At 42.5% G+C, this 20,452-nt stretch overlaps 1 protein-coding gene across 4 annotated transcripts in view; it reads left to right on the top strand.

Moving 5' to 3' along the window:
• Positions 1-20,383, top strand: part of CPM (carboxypeptidase M) — a 33,486-nt gene extending 13,103 nt beyond the window's left edge. For 2 of the 4 annotated variants that reach the window (XM_048933607.1, XM_048933606.1), the window contains exons 3-9: positions 6,583-6,680; positions 14,578-14,750; positions 15,699-15,883; positions 16,149-16,319; positions 17,153-17,305; positions 18,322-18,470; positions 19,505-20,380. In XM_048933607.1, coding sequence (XP_048789564.1) covers positions 6,666-6,680; positions 14,578-14,750; positions 15,699-15,883; positions 16,149-16,319; positions 17,153-17,305; positions 18,322-18,470; positions 19,505-19,738 — 1,080 coding nt within the window. In that variant the 5' untranslated portion in view covers positions 6,583-6,665 and the 3' untranslated portion in view covers positions 19,739-20,380. Of the gene's footprint in view, positions 1-6,582; positions 6,681-14,577; positions 14,751-15,698; positions 15,884-16,148; positions 16,320-17,152; positions 17,306-18,321; positions 18,471-19,504 lie in introns of all 4 variants that reach the window. The other 2 variants (XM_048933605.1, XM_048933604.1) reach the window with 2 other exon arrangements.
• The last annotated feature ends 69 nt before the right edge of the window (positions 20,384-20,452 follow it).

The raw sequence follows: 20,452 nt of genomic DNA, 5'->3' as shown, positions 1-20,452 counted from the left end.
CGATGATTTTCACTCTCGGCTGCAACCTTATTAGGAACAGTGTGTCTAGAATAGTTCTTGTGAAGTATGATCTCTTTGACAGCTTCTCTATTAAGCAGGGTACTTGGGAAAGCAAAACAAGTAGTGAGACCTTTGCCCCCTTTTGCAGGATAAGAAGCGCTATTGATTTTTGGGGTATGGGCTGGGCACAATAATCTGATGTTATCTGAGGATCTTTTGGGTTTGTTCTGCTTATATATGCACCATGCTGAACACTGTTAGTCTTGCACAATTGATGTATGTGACTGATCTGTCTTTAGCGCTTCAGAATACCTTGAACAGTTTCTTATGTTTGAAGTGTCCTAGCTTCTCTTGGGATATCAGTTTTGTCATTCATTACTAATGGAAATCCAGTCCAAGTGTTTAGATGAACCTTTCCGTCAGTAGACTATGAGAACATGGTACATTGACAGCAAGGGTAAACTGATGTGCTACAGTTGCTTATACATCTGTCTGACCCTCACTTCAGGTATGCAGGTTATCCAGAGTATAAACTGTACATCTAGGATGTGTGTTTCCTGAGCAAACACAGCTGCCTTCTACTGGTTGATAATTTACAAAGTTTATATCCCTGAAGGATACTTTTTTTTTTTTTTTTTTAACTTACTGTAGCCTAGAAGATACTTTATACAACAGTCTGGCTGGCTTTAACTTGCATATTTGCTCGTGTCTATAATGCTATTTCTGCAGTACTACCTAATTTTAATTATTTATGTAACCAAAATCATTCAACGTGCTGCTAACTCTCAATTTCTGTTGGAATCTGAATCAAGTTGTGTGTGCTGTCGAGCAATCCTCTTGCAGAGACAAATTTAAAAATAGCTTTAGATGCCCAGCTTGGATTGGTGATGACTAATCTAAGTAGTTAAAGTTTCAGAAAAGAGGTGTCCCATGCTGTTTGTTAGATACCCTGACACAGTTCTGCAATGAAAACTGTCAAGATCAATTAGTATCTTGCATGGTAATAATTTGGACTTACACTAGTGTTGCATACTAGGATGGAGTACCCAAAGACATAGCTGAAGGTTGCCAAATACAGTTAAGGAAATGTTTCTAATATTAGTATGCACTGTTAAAGTGGATTAAGGAGTGTTTGAGGGATTGTGTGGGAACTGTGGTACGTCTACAGAAGAACTTACCGAGGAGCAACTCATACCAACCTGTCTCCCCGCAGTGTTTTGTATAAGTAATACACATGGCAGTTATTTGCATCGTTTCTCTTTCTTCTGTCAAGCCATAATTATAGTAGCGGCTGCTTTTGCAGTGGAAGCTGTTACATCAGCTGGTATGTTTATTTCACTGCTGTTCTCGTCGTGGAATCTAGGCTGAAGCTCTTCTGCTTATACTGGAATCAAGTATGATTGATATGATATAAGCTATGCCTAAGGTGTAACCACCACCCCATTACGTTCTCATAGATCAAAACCTTGTTTTTTTAGTCCCCCTTCTTATCTTGCACTGCTTTGATCATATGTTTTAGGGACAGAAACATGTGCTTAAGTAATTTGTGTGGTGCACGATAGAATGAAGCCCTGATAGGTTAAGTTGTCAAGATTGCTGAAATAGCAGTAGTGCATAGCAATCTGAAGAAGTACGACAAAATTGTTTATGCTTTTTAACTGCTCTATACATACTAAGATGGCTGTCCACAGAGTTTAGAAACACATGTTTACGGATAAACCACCCTGATGGTTTGCTACTTCTTGTCAAACATGAGGGAAAACTTAATACTTCTGCTTAAGAAAGAGGATATGAAATAGAAAGACATGTAAATTGTTGTGGCTTATTTAACATCTCAAGAGTATTGCTTGAGGTCCTTACTTTGATTTATATAATGACTGGTATCATATTGTCTTTTTTCATAAGCTTGCATCATGTTTTTTTATAGGCAACGGAAATGGATCCACATAGTTTCATACCTGAGGCTTTGATTTAGACATCTAAAAATTCAACTTTCCAGTCAAAGTCAGAACAAGTTTTGCATGACTTATGTTCAGTGCTGCATTACTCAAATTAGTTTTTAGTCAGATTTGGAGCCAGCATGAACTGGTTTTGGACTTTGTCTTCTAATTAGCATTGGTCTTTCTCTTCTCCCTGCCTTGTGCCTTTTTAGGAAGGGAGTGCCTCATGGATAGGATCTGCAGTGATGCTGATCCATGCTGAGGTGATGTGTAGCATGTATATGGTCAGCTTGGGAGAACTGTAGTCGGCATACTACTTTTCATTAATTAAAGTAGACCTCCATGCAAACATTTAAGCTGGTTGGCTGGGTCTGTGGGTATGGACAGCATATTGTCTAGTTAGTTCATTTCGCTTCTTAGCCACAACTGCCTTTGAAATAACAACTCTGTTTCATACATGGAACCATGAAGAACAAAGAGAAGAGAAGCAGAAGTAAACTTCAGGGCAAAACAAGGAGTGTAACCCAGTCTCCAAGGCCTACAGATAATCTGGTTTCTTTCTCACTTGATCTGGACACTGGTTTCAATTCTCTGTTTTAATTCCCAGTTTTTGTGGGTCTGTTTAGAATACTGATACCGTGTCATGAATATTGCTGTGGCAAAGGTAGAAAACTCATCAATAAATCTGCTCACCCTACCAGAAGCTGTATAATCGGGCTTTGCTCCAACGCAATTACAAACACAAGTTTGTCTTGATTACTTGCAATATAGTTCAGTGATTAGCTGAAATAATTTCTGGTTTGGCAGTGAGGAATGGTTTCTCAGTGTATGTTCAGTTGATGCAAAGCATGGGAGGTGGCTTAGCTGTTCGACTATGAAAACAGAGTTATCTAGGGCTTACTGATTAAAGGAAACTTTATCTACTGGATCTTCTTATATGCAGTAAATTACTGCTATATGGAAAGAATCTTACATCATCCCTTGTAGGTACACTATCCAGTACTGCAGGCTGAGCAGACCCAGGAATTTATTTTAATTGTTAATGGTAAACTTAATGCTTCTCACAAGCTGGAAGTGCCAGAAAATAATTGATGTCTCAGTTCATGGGAGTGTTTATCATTATGATGGCCCTCATGCACACAAACTGTAAACAGTCTAAACATTCATGCTGGAAAGACCAATTTAGATCAGTACTTAATGCTAGTCTATACTTAGCTCTTCCATGTGCTTCCCATGAGGACCATGAGGATGATCAGAGGGCTGGAGCACCTCTCTTATGAAGACAGACTGGGGGAGCTGGGCTTATTCAGCCTGGAGAAGAGAAGGCTGTGGGAAATCCTCATTGTAGCCTTTCAATGCTTACAGGAAGCCTACAGGAAAGCTGGGAAAGAACTGTTTGTCAGGAAATGCAGTGATAGGACAAGATGTAACAGTTTTAAACTAAAAGTGGGTAGATTTGGGTATGTCAGGAGGAAATCCTTTATTCAGAGGGTGGCAAGGCGCTGCAACAAGTTTCCCAGAGAAGCTGTGGATGCCCCATCCCTAGAAGGCCAGGTCAGGTTGGATGGGGTTTTGAGCAATGTGGTCATGTGCGAGGTGTCCCTGCTCTCAGCAGGGGCTGGAATTGAATGGTCTTTAAGGCCTCTCCCAGCCCTAACCATTCTGTGATTCTAAGGCACTGGAAATGTGGGCTTTTAAAAAATATATTGTTTTTCTTTGTTTTAAATCAGAATATTTCATTTACAGAAAGCCTTAAGTGGCACAGAAATAGCTTGTAGAATTGATGGGTTTTTGTTGCTTTAAAACTACGGTACGGTGCAAATGCTGCTAAAAATAGGGTGCTGTTCTACATTAGCTTGTAAGATACCCTGAAAAGCCTACGTGCAATGGATGTGCATGTCAGTCATCTTTGCCCTTGGTCAGATTTGAGATAGCTCTGATGGTCTTGTTTTGTTTGAAAGGAAGCAGAGGCAAATCTCAATGTCTGATTATTGGTGAGAAGATCCTCCCTTTCTAGGGACTGCAGTACAACTTGTCTATTGTAACTGGTTGGGTATTTTAATATGCTACGTAATTAGATATAGGAAAGTAATCCAAACATAGTTAATATATTGGTTGGCTTGAAGTTCAGATCCCACTTTCAACTGCTTCACCTTTTAGGTCACTGCTTTGTATTCGTATGGGAAATGAAAAACGATTTGAGGAAACAAATGCTTTTAGTTGACGCATATTTCATTTCCTCTGAGAGGGCTTTTGACACATAATACACTCAACCTGTTGGCTCTAAGCTATTTCAAAGACTTGCCTGTGTGCTTGGTGCTCACTGTGATAACAGTCCTGGAGTTGGATGGATCTGTAACCTTATAGAAAGTGTATGCCTCCCCTGTAGGAAATAAGTGATCTACAGCTTAACTGTATTCACCTCCATCTAGAAGAGAGAGCTGGGGCACATCTCTTGTATAGGTCTTCTGCTACCTTAATGTTATAGTTTCACCATAATCTTTTAGATGCTGGATATGCTTTTTAGCACTGCTGCTTCACCTGACCAACCCCTGGCCAGAGAAGCTGCATGTTGTAAGGCTGCAGGTTTGAGCCTGTGGTTTGAGCTGGGGTGGAAAGGCTGCAGTCAGAAGCAGGTAGGTAGCTCCCAGTGCAGCAGACTGCATGGCAACTGAGAAGCCAAACACTAGGGAGGAATGTCCAATATATATATATATTTTAAGTTTATTTTCTTTTATTTTTCCAATAGAAGGAAGGAGAGCATGGCTTAGAGGGAAGGACTTTCTTGGTAGCTCACTATGGGTTACCTCTGGATGCAGCCAGGGAGAGGATAATGTTAAAGACATGGAAATCAGGTTCAGACTCTCATGCATGCTGGATTATGAATAAAAGCAGCATGTTTTCTTTCAGTACTGCTGTTTTTTTCTAGTTCCAAACATACTTCTGCAGTAAGACTTGTCTTGTTTCCACAGAATTGCACAATGGCTGGGGTTGGGAGGGACCTCTGAGTTTTGGAGGAGAAAAGGGCCAGGGTTCTGGGGGCCGGTGCTTCCGTTCTCTTTTTGAAGAAAGATGTGCTTAAAAGCTAGTATCTGGCTTCTCCACTCTGCTGCTTGTCTAGACTTACAGAAGTTGAACTTTTATTATTGTTGTTAATGAAACAGTAGCTCTGCACACAACAAAGCTGAATAGCTTCCTCACCAAAGCACTTACTGCAAACTTATTTCTGGATGTTCCGGACGACTGCTTGCTCGCGTTGTCCTTTGTAGTGGATGTCAGTGGTGGCATCTCTCAGCCTTGTGTTTGCAAGGATTGAATAACAACGTATTTGGAGTGACTGCAGACAACTAGGGAACGCTGACAGCACTCTTGTTCAATCTGTCTGCTGGCATTGCAGTCTCACTGCTTCCTGATCCTAATTAATCCGAGATTCCGACTCAACCTGTGAAGTGAGCTTAGCTTGGCAACCACTGACTTCAGTTTTAATCATCTCACAGTTATTTCAGTACATCTTGTAGTGCTTCTGGTTCTCTTCAACATTTGTCTCCTGTTTGCTAAGGTACTACAATTGGTGCAGCATTCCTGTTTTCTTTCTAGCCATGTAACTGGCTCCTTGCCGCTGGACCACGAGTGTTATGGGATCTACCTCTGGGAAACTGCTGTCTTCCAGAGTTTCCTACAGACTTAATGATCCACAGTAGTGTAGGAAGTAATGCTCTGTATTCTTGCTGATAAATAATAACAGCTGGACTCCTCCCAGATAGCTCGTGGGTCCCACTGAGCAGTGTGTGAGAGCTGGGAACAGGCAATATGCATGAGAGGTCTGGCCATTAGCAGCCCACAGGCTGTGACTGCTGCTGTCAAGGAACTGGTCCGGTTTCTTTGCTGCCATCTGCTGAAAGCAGTGCTGGCCCACCTAAGGGAGCAGCATAGTGGGAAGCACAGTTGTGTAGAAGAGCTCTGAAATGCCACAATATCGCTACTAATAATAACAACAACAAAAATGCCCTCTCCCATTTTCAATTGGGACTTCCAAAATATTTACTTATTTTATTACTTAAATAAAGCTCAGCTTCCTGTGCGTCTTTAATGATCTTAACTAACACTCTTTCTGTTGCCGCTAGTTCTTACACTGTGAATTTTTGGGACGTGTTTCTGTGCATGCCAGCTCCTTTTTATTTTTTCCCTGAGCAGTAATTCATGTATGTGTTCAGCTTTTCTACCTTGTCTTTAATTAGGGGGGGGAAAAAAAGAAAAAAGTTTCTTCTTTGTGACAAGTATCATATATAAATACTATACATTTGCTTGGTTAATTTGATTGACAATCTTCACTGTAAAATTTGATTAGAAAAATATATATTTCCTATTTCCTACCACTGTTTAAATGTTCTTGACATTTCAGGATTCACTGCACGCTTTCAGTTGGAAGACAGAACAGTGGTTCCTATGACTAATTTAACAAGTATTTCTGTAAATAAATCTACTTGAAAACACTACTACAGGATTGTCGCTGCAATTATGAAATATGGAAACTTGTTGGTCTTCTTGATGACCAACTCTTGTGTACTTTTTTTGTTCTTTAAATTCTGTATCATTTTATACTTTGTTTAAAAAATTGTCTTTTCCCCTTCCCCTCTTAAAGGTAGAGACCTGTGGGTTCTTGTTCTGGGAAGGTTTCCAACCCAACATAAGATTGGCATTCCAGAATTCAAGTATGTTGCTAATATGCATGGGGATGAGGTACGTTACAACTTTTGCAATGTCACTTATATCAAATATATTTACTAGAAGTTTAAGGTGAACTGCTCTCAGGTGTGTGCTGCTTGTTATCAAAGTATACACGTATTTCTTTGTCAAGAAATAGCCTCAAAGAATTTCAAGAAAAAAGTTACCTTGCTATGGCAGAAGTGTTTTGGGAGATCTTTCATCATTACATTTAAGACCTCTCAAACAGAAAGAGCTTTGTCTTCTCCATAAGAATAAACCCAAAGGCTTTAATTTTACTGGCAATGAATCAGATGTAATTGTCTGCTTGTTACCAGCTGGGCATGAAGTATGACTGAAGGAGCTCTTCAAATCCATCCTAAGAGTGAAAAATAATTCTTGTGAACCACCAAATAAATTATTTTTAGGGAGGCAAATTCTCTTAATTTTAAGCTAGGAATAAATACATTTACCTAAGATAACACAGTGAATACAAAAAGCAAAGCAACTTCAGGTTTAATTTGCCTTGGAAAGAATCATTTATTAATGATAAAGAAGAAGAATGGTGATTGTGAGATTTCCAGGTGTAATATGTAAATGTGAAATAAACTGCAAGCTTCACTCTTCTCTCTGATCTTTTCTTGCCTTCTATTTCCCTTATTCTTTAGCTTTCCCTGCTCTTATTAGGTATGTTTTGGATAAAATTGAACTACACCATATATTTCTATGTAGACTTTAATTTCAAGGGTAAAGAATTCAACAGAGAAGTGGCAAAAACTGTCTTCATACGCTAGACTGAATTCCCTACTCATCTACTTCCCTTGGTTTTGGAAGTGTATCCAGTGTAAAGTATTACTGATCACAAGCTATTTCTGTTATCAGTGCTGTGCCTGAGCACTTGCATACCTAGAGGCACTTGTGACATTCCATGCCAAGAATTTTCCCCGAGTTCAACTAATTTTACCTGGTTCAACAGTGGTCATTTTCAAAGTGCTGCTGGGAGTCTGACTGCTTTGGGATTTAACTCTCGTGTGGGAGGAAGCTGATTCACAGCCTCAAATGGATATGTGGTACTGGATGCCCAAAACAGAGCCTGCAGCTCATGAAACCTGTTGTGTTTCAGCAGGGGAGTGCAGGCTGCTTAGGGATTGCAGCTGTGTGGGACAGTCCCTACGGGCTGCTGGAGAAAGCTTCAAGACTTTGGTTACAGATGAGCCAGTTTTGGTGGAAAAGAATTGGAGGGGAGAATGCCATTTTGTCCAGAGTGGCTTGCCTTTCAAATCTGCTACTACTGGACATAAGGGCAGATTCCTGCAGCTACTCCTTTTGAAGCATTCACAATGGGGCACTCCTGGTACTCTTGCTACCTACAGAGATGTGCATAAGAAACTTGGGCTGTGGAGACACTCAGTGTTTACGTGCTTACATGGTTAGGGGTTGCTAGAGAGCGGGCAACCTGGCTTGCTATCTAGGATATAGATTTTGAAGTTAACTTTATAACGAATGAAGAAACCATCTAAGTGCTGTTCACAAGCTTGTCTGAGAAGAGTTGTTCCTTGAGCTAACAGCACTGGAGCTTTAGGTGCTGTATTATGTGACTCTCTAATGAGCTACGTTCTGGCTTGTTCATCAGAACAACCACGCACCTAGGAAAGATTCCAGAATTAAGGCTGATCCTCCTTATCAGGCCCCCAACCTTTGCCTTTCTTTGTGCGTGGACGTCATACTCACTTGGTGTTTGTTTTTTCTGTCTGACCATAAATGTGTTTCATATGGCAGGAAATGAATTCCTCATATAGAGCCGCATTGGAGAATTTGAATATTTATTCCCATAATCTAAGATTCTGTTAGACTAGTCACTGGGGAAGGATTCAACTTCCCCTATAATAGATTAAGCAGATAAGTTTTTCATTAACTGTATGACAAGCTCCAACTTGTGCTCCACAGACTTTCATAACTTCAGATTGCTGGATTACAGCCTCATTGATCTCTGAATTCCTTTGGTGCTTCATTGATGCTTTCCATAAGTGGTACACAGCGAGGAAATTCAGTTCTCTTCTATTGCTGATGCTCCCCCTTTAAGCTGTCACAATAATACAGACAGCACTTACCTCTGATTCAGTCAGTAGGCTTCTCCTAAAAGCACTGGGAAGCCTGAGCTCTGTGTGTGCAGGCTGTTCTCATGTGCTGCTGGAGGGAAGCCTGGGTTAATTGGGAGACTACCAAAGAGGGAAGCTCCACGAGAGTACGTAATGCTAGGAAGGGAGCACTTTGTTCAGAATTGGGAAGATTATGTTTAGAGTAAGTTAAGGTTTTTTTTATATACCATAAAACATGGCTGGCCAACGCGGAATGATTTTGTCTTGTGACAGCCATTGCCAAACAGAGTGAACTTTTGCCCTGCATCCCTGGAGGTGCAACAGGAGACTTTTCCCATTGTTTCTGTGCTTGAATGAAGTTGGACATCATTTTTAGCAGTACTTATTTAGCCCACGCCAAACTAAAACTGATGATTAGCGATCGTTCTGTCACTTGGAACTTGAGTCTGGACTTCTGTGCTGGACTTGAGTCAAAATGCACTAATAGGCTGCACAAAACCCGTAGGCCTGTGAAATGTCGATGAAGTTTGCATTAAAGATGAGGGAGGTTGCCTGCTGCTCTGGGGCCCGTTCATTACAGTGGTAGTCCCTGTGTTTGAATCAAAGCACTGATTTGGGACTTCAAACAGTTCAAAGCAAATTAGAGGTTTGTCTGGTTTGGTTTTCAGCTGTTCCTCTCTGTAGGGAGCAGTGATGTGACTTACTGTGTTTTTCATTGTTGTTTTTTTTTCAGTTGCAGCTCATTGTGAGTTAGGCAGCAGCTCTCTCCTGTCCCAGGGCTGTGCTCTCGTTGAAAGAGTTTCTATTCTATGTATGCAGTTGCACATTCCTCTCTGGGGAAAAACTCATTCCTTGTCACACTGACCAATGCCAAATCCTGATGCTTTGAGACGTGCAACTTTTGACCAGCAGTACTGCTGTCTGCAAAGCTAAGCTGCAGGATTTCACTAATAGGCTCTTTCTAAACCATTCATATGGTTCTAGGGCAAAGTGTATCCAAACAGAGTGTAAGCTATCTGTGTGATAATGCTTGTTCTCTGTAGTGTACTACATAGATGTGTAGCTAGAGTAGCATGCTTACAACAAGCAGTAGCACCAGTCATCACAGAATTCATCCATTTTCCAGGGTGACAGTACTCATACCATCCTTCTCTGAAACCATCCCCTTCTAATAACTTAGTGCAGCAGTATTTTGTCTCTTTTTCACTGTGTACTGGTGGGCCTGGACTAGACTACGTGGAAGGAAAGTGTGTTTCTATTACTGGCTTGCCTCATGATTTAAGTTCATGCAGCTATACCCTATGTTATGGACATAACCATCTCCACAGTAGGGTTTCCAGATTAGAGTAGCTCTATTGTGACAATTGGAGCTTTCAAAAACAAAAGAACAGGAAAAAAATACAGTGACTCTTTTGTAGAGGGTTGTGACTTTATTTCCAAAAGTGAGTAGGAGCTGCATTTGTGCTACCAAAATATCCCCATATGGTAATACATTATTTTTTTATCACAATGTTGGGCAAAAGGTTGCATCCATGTACTATAAAATCTGCTGTAATGAATTCTCAGGACATATTCTGCTGTCATTTATATGTATTGTACAAGACATCCTATATATGTTTATATTTAATACATAGGGAGCTATTTTCTGCCTGCTTTCAGTATCAGCAGATGCAATATAAAGAAGGTTGGAGGCACGTGGCATTTCAGGATTCCCAGCAACCAGATGTATTTTTTTAACCTTACTTCAAGGAAGTGTGACACTGCTGAGATCTCTTTCAACACTCATAGGGCTGCTGCCTGCCCTCAGTTACCTTTCTGATCTCAACTCTCACCCTCAACGGGAAAAGCAGTGACCCGTGTCTCAACCAGGTGAAAGTTGTGCAGATCAGAATTTGCCCAGGCAGAAACAACTCACACCAGCTGCTAGTTCAAAAGCAGGCTGGTGTTGTGCTGCTACTTTCTTCGGTTGTAAAACAAACTGCAGTCCCCACATATTTGGTATTTCCATGGTGATCACTGGTGTAGAAAGAAATGGGTGTTTGCCAAATGGCGTTTGTATGAACAGTGCCTTTAAGACTGGTGGATTTTACTAAAGTAGGACAAACACAGTGGGGTGTGTCACAGCTGTGCATAATAATTAATGCTGTACAAGTGTTAAAAAAGAATGCCTTACATGTGTGACATCTCAGCGATAAGCCTGAGGGCTGCTGGTTTCTCTACTGTAATGCTGCTCCCTTACGTGGGTCTGTATGGGAGTTGGGGCTGGAGCAAGGAGAGTGGCAGGGCTGTGCTGTTCCAAAACAGGTCCTACCTGATGGATTGGATCTCTTTCAACATAGATCAACTGAAAAAAAAAAAAAGAAAAGAAAACCAAACAGGCCATGGTTAAGGAAAGAATTTCGATCTTAAAAAATGGGCAGCGTCTATCCACCCATAGTCCCCTGGCATTAAGTCTGTATTATTGGATAATAAAAAAGCTTTAAAACCAGATGTGGTGGAGTGAAGCGTTAGGGCACAGGTACAGTCACAGCTAACCTTAATCTTTTAACAAGCTGCAGCTCAGGCTTCTTTAAATGCTTCAGCACCTGAGCTGGGTGCTGACCCAGCTGTGCCAGAAGTGACTGTCAGTAGGCTTAAGGTACGTGTTTACAGGAAGGGCAGTCACACCCTGCAGATCCATGTCCCAGCACACACATGGCTCTGCTTTCAGGACTTCCCCTGAGGATCACTGAAAGCCTTTTCTGATGATTCTCTCCCTCTGGGGCACGCAAAGAAACTTGGACAGCTGAAAGTGCAGAGCATCTTAACGTGTCCCTAAAGAATCTAACTGTCCCTAAAGGTGGGGAAAAGGGCTCATCTGAGCTGTGGCAAAATAGTACACCTGGATGAGAGCCCATTGCCCTTAGGATGATGCAATTAAAACCAAAGACATGAAATCTTTGCTCTGCTCCCCACATCTATGTATTAGGTAAGAGGTGTGTTGAGGTATCTGTCCTTGATGTTACTTTTAGCAGCCTGCCTCCAGCATATCGAGATTTATTTGAAGCCCTTAAGTTTAAAAAACAACAACAAAAGAACCAAAAAAAAACCAAACTTGTAGCTTGGTTCCACAGGTACAGCTGAACTTGTCAGGGTAAATGTTGGCTGGGCATTAAGTGCTTTCTGAGCGCTTGGTCAAAACTGGAGCTACATTTTCTCAAACTAAGACTCCCTTCCCCTTCCTTCAAACACCTCCAGATGTGCTTTGTTAAGAAACCTACTGGGAGTTCTGGAGGTACTCTGGAGCAAAGCAATACTCTTCTGTTGTTCTACCAAAACAGAGTGGTAATACACACAGCTCAGAGTAAGTACCCTCTGTGGCAGGTGGTAGCTGAATTGTTCTGGTACTCAGTACTTGGGTATGGCAATATGCAATAGGATCCCTATGCAAGGGATCCTATAAAATAGGATTGTTTAGTGCTCTATGTGTTAACAAGCCTGGGCTTAAGTCTAAGTTACCATGAACATCATCCATTAAGCACTGCTGAACTGCCATTATTTATGAACATTATCCTTTTTCAGCCACCTTCTCTTTCTGCATCTTTCCCTTTCTTTTTCTGCTTCTCAACTTTTTTTTTTTTTAATCTTGAGAGTACTTTTCTTACCAGACATTGAGGAGAAGTACTGTAGGACCAGGGCGCTCTTTCCCACTCCCTCCACAGAGCAGCCCAATCTTGCCTGCAGTTCAGCTTCCTGTGTGGTAGGGCTGTTCTTGTTTCTCTGAGTGCTTGCTTTATCTCTGGTGCCCACGGCCATGCTCTGGCTGACATCTCTCCCCTCCTTTCTTCCCCCCTCCCTTGCCTGCTTCCCAAGATGTCTATCACCCAGCACTGGAGCTGAGCTGCTTCTACAAGACAGGTTCTGTTGCATACCTTCTAACACCTCGCAGAGTAAATGTAGCAGACCTGTGGAGTGGTCTGGCTCCCACGTGCTGATTTGTAAGCTGCCAGCAACAGAGGAAGTTAGTATCTTTATCCCCCCCATCCAAGTCTGCTTGCTGTAGGGTCCAGAAAAAGAACCACTAGCTACTGGGACAGTCAATGCATTTGTTAGTGCTGCTTCCCCCAGCAGATTAGTGGATGGGGCCTTGCAGAAGACCTTCTGGAACTGACAGGTAATAATTAAATTAGGAACAAATCTACTCAGAGCAAGGTGGGAAAAAAGTCATTTTTCCTTATACAAGCAGCATTGCAGAATTGCTCATCTTTAGTGTGATGCTTCTAGAGGTGTGAGCTGCAGCTTAGCAGAGCAGTTTGGAACTGCTGCTCTCCCATCCTCTTCCTGGGATAAATGTCAGCTGCTGAATAACTGAGACCCAGTTTGGTCCCTCCCTAAGTAGTGGTGCAACAGTACCAACCTGTCTTCTTGCAGGCAGAGCTCCTGCTGGATAATGTTTGTGTTCCCACTCATGCCTACAGCTGGAGCAGGATTTGCCACTTGAAGTGAAAACCAAACAAGATATTAGTACGGCAAACAGCTGTGAACAACATTTCCTTTCCTCTGATTTCACCTTCATTTATTTACCTTACTTTGTACCAGTTTGCAAGCAAGATGAGGTTGACCAGTTTCCTTCAGTAATGTGACACCACGTTTCTCAGTTTAGGAGGAGGGAAAGAATCATTTGTGGTACTTCAGTCTTAGTGGTGCAGGACTCATTTTAAAAAGATACTGAGATACTCCGTAGCTTGGAATTAGAGCTTGCAGTAATTTACCAGACTCAATTCCTGGAGAGGAGTGGAGATAAGCCATCTGCAGAGCACATCCAGTTGCAAGTCTTGATTTGTTCCCATTCCAGTTTGAGATTAGGAACACTGCAGCTCCCTTGAGGCATGGGTCATGTTGCTATAGAAAGCGCTCCCGGAAAGCGTGGTGCAGCGAACGTGCTGTGCTGGTGGATGCTGGCACAGAGCAATGTTGGTCTCAATTCTCTGAAATCTGCCAGAGCACACCAAAGGGGGAGATGCCCCAACAGTTTTTGTGACTTATCAAAGTTCATATGAACAAAAATGGGTATTTAGCTTCCTTCTGCCACTGCCCTTTGAAACCTAACCTTTGAAAGGTTACATCAAAAAGGCTCTTCCATCTTTGCCAAAGGATTTGCACGTACCCATTCCATTTTCCCAGTGCCAGTGTTTATGACAATAAAATGCCTTGTAACAATGTACAACAAAAGTGGCGTCTCTCTATTTCCCGTACTGGGAATCAGACTCTCTTAAGCCTGCATTAGAGCTGACTTCACAGAAAAGGAGATGAACAAGGAGAAAACCTGGCTCCTTCCTTCCCCCTCAGCTATTGCTGCCATGGGGTGATGCACAGCACCAGTGCTCGTGTGCAGGACCCAGGGTCCCTCAGGCTTTGGCACAGAGCTGACTCTGCAGAGCCTCTGATATAATGCAGTGCTGCGTTTCCAGGCCCATGTGATCCCTAACAAGCAGCCTCTGCAGTTTTAGGTTTTGATAAGGCTGTGCCTTATCTATACAGGATTTAAGTAGTGTAGCTGACACAGTCAGTTTCTCATCACACAAAAAGTTCTGGTTGATCCAGGTTTAAAACCCTTGTGAAAATCTTCTAGTGACTCCTTGAATCTTTTAAATTACCTTAAATGTAATTGGAGGGAGAGCATGGAACAAAACAGTGTTGACCAGAAGGCTCTTTCACACCTGTGTAATCCAGTTAAAACTGAAACCATACAAAAACCTCCAACTATTCATGTATAAGGTGGTGGGGTTTGGAATGTTTTGGGTTTTTTTTTTCTTTCTACAGCAGACATAAGAAAACTTACGTTTCTTTTACAGACTGTAGGGAGAGAAATCTTACTCCATCTGATAGAGCACCTGGTGACCAGCTATGGACGTGACCCAGCTATTACCCGGCTACTCAATAATACCCGGATTCACATCATGCCAACGATGAACCCCGATGGCTTTGAAGCTACAGTGGTGCCCGATTGTTATTACTCACGAGGAAGGTATGGGTGGCTTAGGTGGGTGGGAGTGGGTAAGGGAAATGGGCGTGGGGTAATAATTGGAGTTAGCAAAGAGGCTGAATCATACTGAGTGGAGAGAATAGTCCAGTGGATGTATTAGGGCTAAGTTTGGCCTCTGCTGTTCAGAAGAGTCACTGTTACAGGACAGTTTTTGGAAGAGTGAGTCACGCAGATGTTTGTATGTGGTGTGGTCAGAGAAAATTAGTCAGAAGGATATAACGACCTGACCTTCTGGGCAGGAGACCCAGGCTGTGAATAGAAGTGCAATGACCTCTTTAAACCTTTAGAGTACTATATTAAAAAAAAAAAAAATGTCCACCCACAGAGATCTTTTTCAGTTGGAGAACTGCGTAACCCTTCTTCGTGTTTGCAGTGCATACTGAATGCAGATCTACTTAGTAAGAGGGAAAACTACAAAAACATAGCTTGCTTTAATAGGTGCTGTGCTAGGAAAAAAAAAGTCTCACATGGGAAAATGTAACCCAGAGTTGCATCTTGCACTACTTCTGCATTTTTTAACATAAACTGCAATGACCAAAAAGGGGAGGAAAAATTTAATTGGCTAGAAGAGGGGGAAGAAGAGGAGAGAGTGAAAGAATTGGAAGAAATGTCAAAGGGATGAAGTTGGAATGTGAAGAAAGAGCAAACTCATGAGCTACTAGTTCTCCTGGAGCTTTGGCCATGGCAACACCAGGAGCGAGGGAAATGGTGCTCTAGGTAGAAAGAATTCTGAGTTCTCCAGGTGGGTAGTGCTTGCAGAAAGCATATTGAAATCTATTTTCTGAATGCTTGAGGAGATAAATTTCAATGGCCATCTTAGTTGCTCGCTGAAGGCACCAGCGTGCCCCAGTTCTCAAGTTCTGTTGGGCTGGTGCTGTTGAGATGCCTATGGGCAAAATGGTAACAGGAGTGCCTTCTCTCTTTCCTAAGGTACAATAAGAATGGAGAAGATCTGAACAGAAATTTTCCCGATGCCTTTGAAAATAACAACAATATCATTCAGCCAGAGACTCAAGCAGTGATAAACTGGATAAAAAATGAAACATTTGTTCTTTCAGCAAACCTGCATGGGGGTGCCCTGGTTGCCAGTTATACATTCGATAACGGCAACTCAGGTAAGCCTGGAACAAGTTCTTTCTTCCACAGTTGATTCATTTTAGGAATTTTTGCTCTACCAATGCAGAATGTTTAAGGTTTTCTACAAGGTATTTTTCAGCTTTTAAGTTGGGATGGGCAGGTTTTGGTAAACATCAAGGACAAAATAGGTTATTGAAAGACACTGCGTGCTTTGACTATCTGTGAAGTTCTTATCCTGTGTAAAAGATGGTGCTGTATGTTTTATCAGTAAAGAGAATTACAATGGCTGTCTTCATTCTGCAGTTACTGGCACATCAAATGGTTACAGCAGGTCTCCAGATGATGATGTTTTTGTTCACCTGGCAAAAACCTATTCTTTCAACCATGCCAGCATGTACAAAGGGACTGGGTGTGACAGCAGACAGACCTTCCCAGATGGCATTACCAATGGGTACTCCTGGTACCAGCTGGAAGGTAAGAATGTCCATGCTACTTTTTCAGCTACCTCAGATTCCTTCTTGCTTCTGCCACCTGATGATAAGGGCAATGACTGCAAGGATTGATTGGAGTAGCTAGTGAGAAATGAGGAAGCCAACCCCAACAGGGATTATCTGAGAGGACACAGGTTAGCAGACTCCTCATCAGCAGTGACAAGAGTGAAATGAGACAGTTTCTGCTCTGGCTTTGTCTGTATCCTTTCTTAGGGCATATATTGCACACATATACTGCCTGCTGCTCCGGCACCAAGTTGAGAACCTCTGTTCTCCTTTCAGAAAGAAAACAAATGTTTGGCACTTATATTACCCTTAGGGAAAAAAAAAAAAGATTACTGAAATAAATCTTTTTCATTTCTGTTTACACATGGCCAAATAGAATATGGGTCCTGTAAACTCTGGCCCTGAGTGCTGCTTTGGCACCTTAAAGGGCTCCTGGGACAGCTCAAAGAGGCAGACTCAATGCCAACCCCTGAATCAATCCATCTCCATTGGGTTGGGAGAGCCTGAAAAGCCTTGTGAGTTTTTGAGTCAAAGACCTACCCTTCTTCAACATTAAATGTCATAATTTCCAAGACACCACTGTGCTTTAAAAAACAAGAAACTCTACAAGTGTTTGTGGAGTTATTAAGCTGCTTTTCCAGAGGAAGCAGTAAATACAGGTGTGGCACTGAGGAATAATTTGTCTGTTTTATGTGCTGATTTTCTTACAGGTGTGATGCAATTAGCAACACTTTTCATTCCCCTTTTTCATCTTGCTTGACCTTTGGTACTTCTTTGCAGTTGAACACTTTGCTTTATTTTCCCTTTAAGGTGGAATGCAAGATTACAACTACGTCTGGGGACAGTGTTTTGAAATCACACTGGAGCTGTCATGCTGTAAATATCCTCCAGCAGAGCAGCTGGAGAAATTCTGGAGAGACAACAAAGTTGCTCTGGTTGAATATATAAAGCAAGTACACCTAGGTAGGTACCAAGTGGAGCAGGAGATAAGGCTGAGGCTGGGCTGGTGGGCAGAGTAGGAATGTTTCAGCAGCTGGGGCCGGTGGTGGGGCTCTTGGCTATGGCACAAACCTTGGGAGCTCCTGCATTCAGGAAAGGACCTGAATGATGACTGCTGCGAGGCCAGGGCTGGTACGAGAGGACAGCTTATGGCTGTGCTGGGTGTGGGGCAGCAGGCGCTCCTACAGTGCTGCTTGGGGTTGAATGTGTGACTGGGCAGGAGGAAGGGATGGGCCTTTCAGGGAGCTGCCCTGGGACAGTCCAAAGGTCTCTAAATGGGTACATGCAGGCACTCAGTGTTTCAAGGATCTCTGCTGTTTGGATTTTGTATTTTTAAGGCCTTTTTAAGTTGGGTCTGCACTTCACAGCTGAAACAGAGAAAATCTGCTTATTGAATTGGAGATATTTTGCAGTGAGTTAAAGGGTTTGCATAGATCTGTTGCCGATGTCGCATTTCATTGCCATGAACATCCAACTGTTTTGCTTATTGATGGTGCTCACTTTAGGGTGGTTTGTGAGAATGCATCCAACAAGTATGTATGGTGCTTTCAGCAAATGAGGTTTAGAAGCAAAGCTTACTGGAACAGATTGCCCAAGGAGGTTGTGGATGCCCCATCCCTGGAGGCATTCAAGGCCAGGCTGGATGTGGCTCTGGGCAGCCTGGTCAACTGGTTGGTGACCCTGCTCATAGCAGGGGGGTTGGAACTAGATGATCATGGTGGTCCTTTTCAACCCACTCCATTCAACGATTCTGTGATTACAGTGCTGTTTTCTAAAGTCAGAGGAAGCTACTAATGACAACAGAAAGGAATTTGTTTTAGTTTCCTCCAGTAAGATTTAAGTACTGGTGATATTATTACATGTGCTTGAAATCATTGAAGTGGCCTTTAAGTACATCCAGCAGCAAACAGTCCGACTTGGCCAGAGAGGGCAGCTTGTCACATGTACACACTGTTATCTTTCCTCCTTCTCTTTCATAGGAGTCAAAGGTCAGGTTACTGATAAAAATGGGAATCCTATTCCCAACGCAATCGTGGAAGCCAAAGGGAGGCCTCACATCTGCCCCTACAGGACAAACGAGCACGGCGAGTACTTTCTTCTCCTTTTGCCTGGGAAGTACGTGATCAACGTAAGTGTGCTGCCTGCTTGAGTTATTCTGATTGTGCTTTGAATCCTTGAGCACAGCGAGGGTTTTGAGTAAGCTGGACTTGCTTGAGTCAAATATAGGAGTTGTCAAGACTCACTGGCAGATTTTTCTTTTGAAATAATCTTAAAATTTGAGTCAGCAGTAAGAAGATGTTTAGATGTGGTAAGATTTCCTGTCCCTGGGATGTCCAGAAATAGCACTCCACCGACTGGATGGTGGAGCCAGCTGAGTTCCTTGATTGTGCTGGGGCTGGCCTGAAGTGTTAGAGCTCTGAGGCAGCAGAGGCTGGGATCCATATAGCCCCAAGCAGCAGCAGGCTGACAATGCCATTGGTGACAGCTGTTCCCCTGAGGGTGGTGTCAGGAGACATTAGAGGGCATTTGTACAATGCAGTCTCTGGCAGGTGCCAGCCCAGGATCTGTCCTCAAGTGTGATTGCAGGATTCCCTCTTCTGTACTGCCTGAGGTGCTCCTGTGGTCTTTGAGCCAAAAAAAACCAAAACAACAACAAAAAAACCCACAGCTGGTTTGCAGTGAGAATCCTCCTCTGTCACTTCCCAGGGAAATGACTTCCCTCCACTCAAACATCAAGCTGGTAAATTCCTCCTTGGGCTTCAACGTCACCTGAGAGCCTCCTCCATGCACTCCACTTCCTGTCCCCTTCACCCTTCACTGCAGCCTGCAAAAGGAGTATGGCAGCAGTCCTTCACTCAGCCCCCAGAGGCAAACAATCTCCATCAACAGCGACAGGGGGCAACACCCTGACCCAGAACATCATTAAGAAGCAAGATGGTTCATCCACTGAGAGGCACTGACCCAAATAAAGCAAAATTAGCAGAGCCATGGGAACTGTGGGGAGAAAAAGTGTTCTGTTAACATTCCAAGCTCAGCTTTTGTTGTTTCCTCTTGTTTAGCTCAACTTACGTTTAGAACATTTTTCCTATACCCTGAAACTGTAAACAAGTTTAAAGTGGAACTCTGTGTTTAAAACACGAAATCTTTTGTGCTCGTTCCCAGGCTACGGTACCAGGATTTAAATCGATGCTGAAGACAGTGGACATACCTGACAACACCGCTAACTTCAGCGCTCTGAAACAAGACTTCTCATTCCCAGAGGTCTCTGTCAAACCAAGACCTGCTTCGTGCCCCAGAGTCCCTCTGTACCAGGAGCTCGAACGCTCGTCAGCTGCAGTGAAACCAACTCTACATATCTTGGTTTTAGTGATGGTTGCAATTTCCATTTTCAAATGAAGTCAGGAATTACGTGGCATGGCAAAAGCCTCCTGCACAAATATGGCTTCTGAAACAAAGATTGTATGCAAGAGAATGTTTCTGTAAAGCTGAGAATTTGGTTTATAATCACGTTTATTGCATTTTGTAAAATACTGCCTTGACAATCAAATGTTATACTTTAATTAGACTGTCCCTTTTCTACAATGATACTTCAAAGAAATACTGTACAGCCTATGGAGATCATAGCTGTGGATGTTTGCTGCAGTGTTACACACTTTAAAGAACTTGCCAGAGGTTCAAAAACAGTTTGGGATTGTGCTGCAAATGTTTCCCAGTGGTGCTCTGTTGGACCAGCAGTTTGTGTGCCCACACACGTGTAAGCAATTAGATCCATCCTAATTTCTCATAATAAAGCCACTTCTATAAATGAAGAATGACACTTTTAACTGTGCTCTTTCCTGTCTAGACAAATGAGACTGATCAGGACTGAAATAACATCAGTAACACCCGTTCTAAGAAAGGATGCAGAGAGGAAGCAGTGGGAGGTATGTGCCGAAAGGCTGTGTGCTGAAGGCTTGGTGCCAGCCTGTGCCACCAGGCAGAGCTCAGAGGGAACACTGGTTTCAACAGTTCTGCCTAAAGTCTCTGAAAACCATACAGAAGTAGTCTTCTACAATTGTAGAACAATTTTTTTTTTAAACTGGAACGAACTATAATTCCAAATGCTTCAGT

This window comes from Lagopus muta, chromosome 1 (assembly GCF_023343835.1).
Source record: "Lagopus muta isolate bLagMut1 chromosome 1, bLagMut1 primary, whole genome shotgun sequence".
In the NCBI taxonomy this organism is placed as follows: Eukaryota; Metazoa; Chordata; class Aves; order Galliformes; family Phasianidae; genus Lagopus; species Lagopus muta.
Note: the sequence above shows the minus strand (reverse complement) of the source record. Positions and strands in the feature narration are given on the sequence as shown.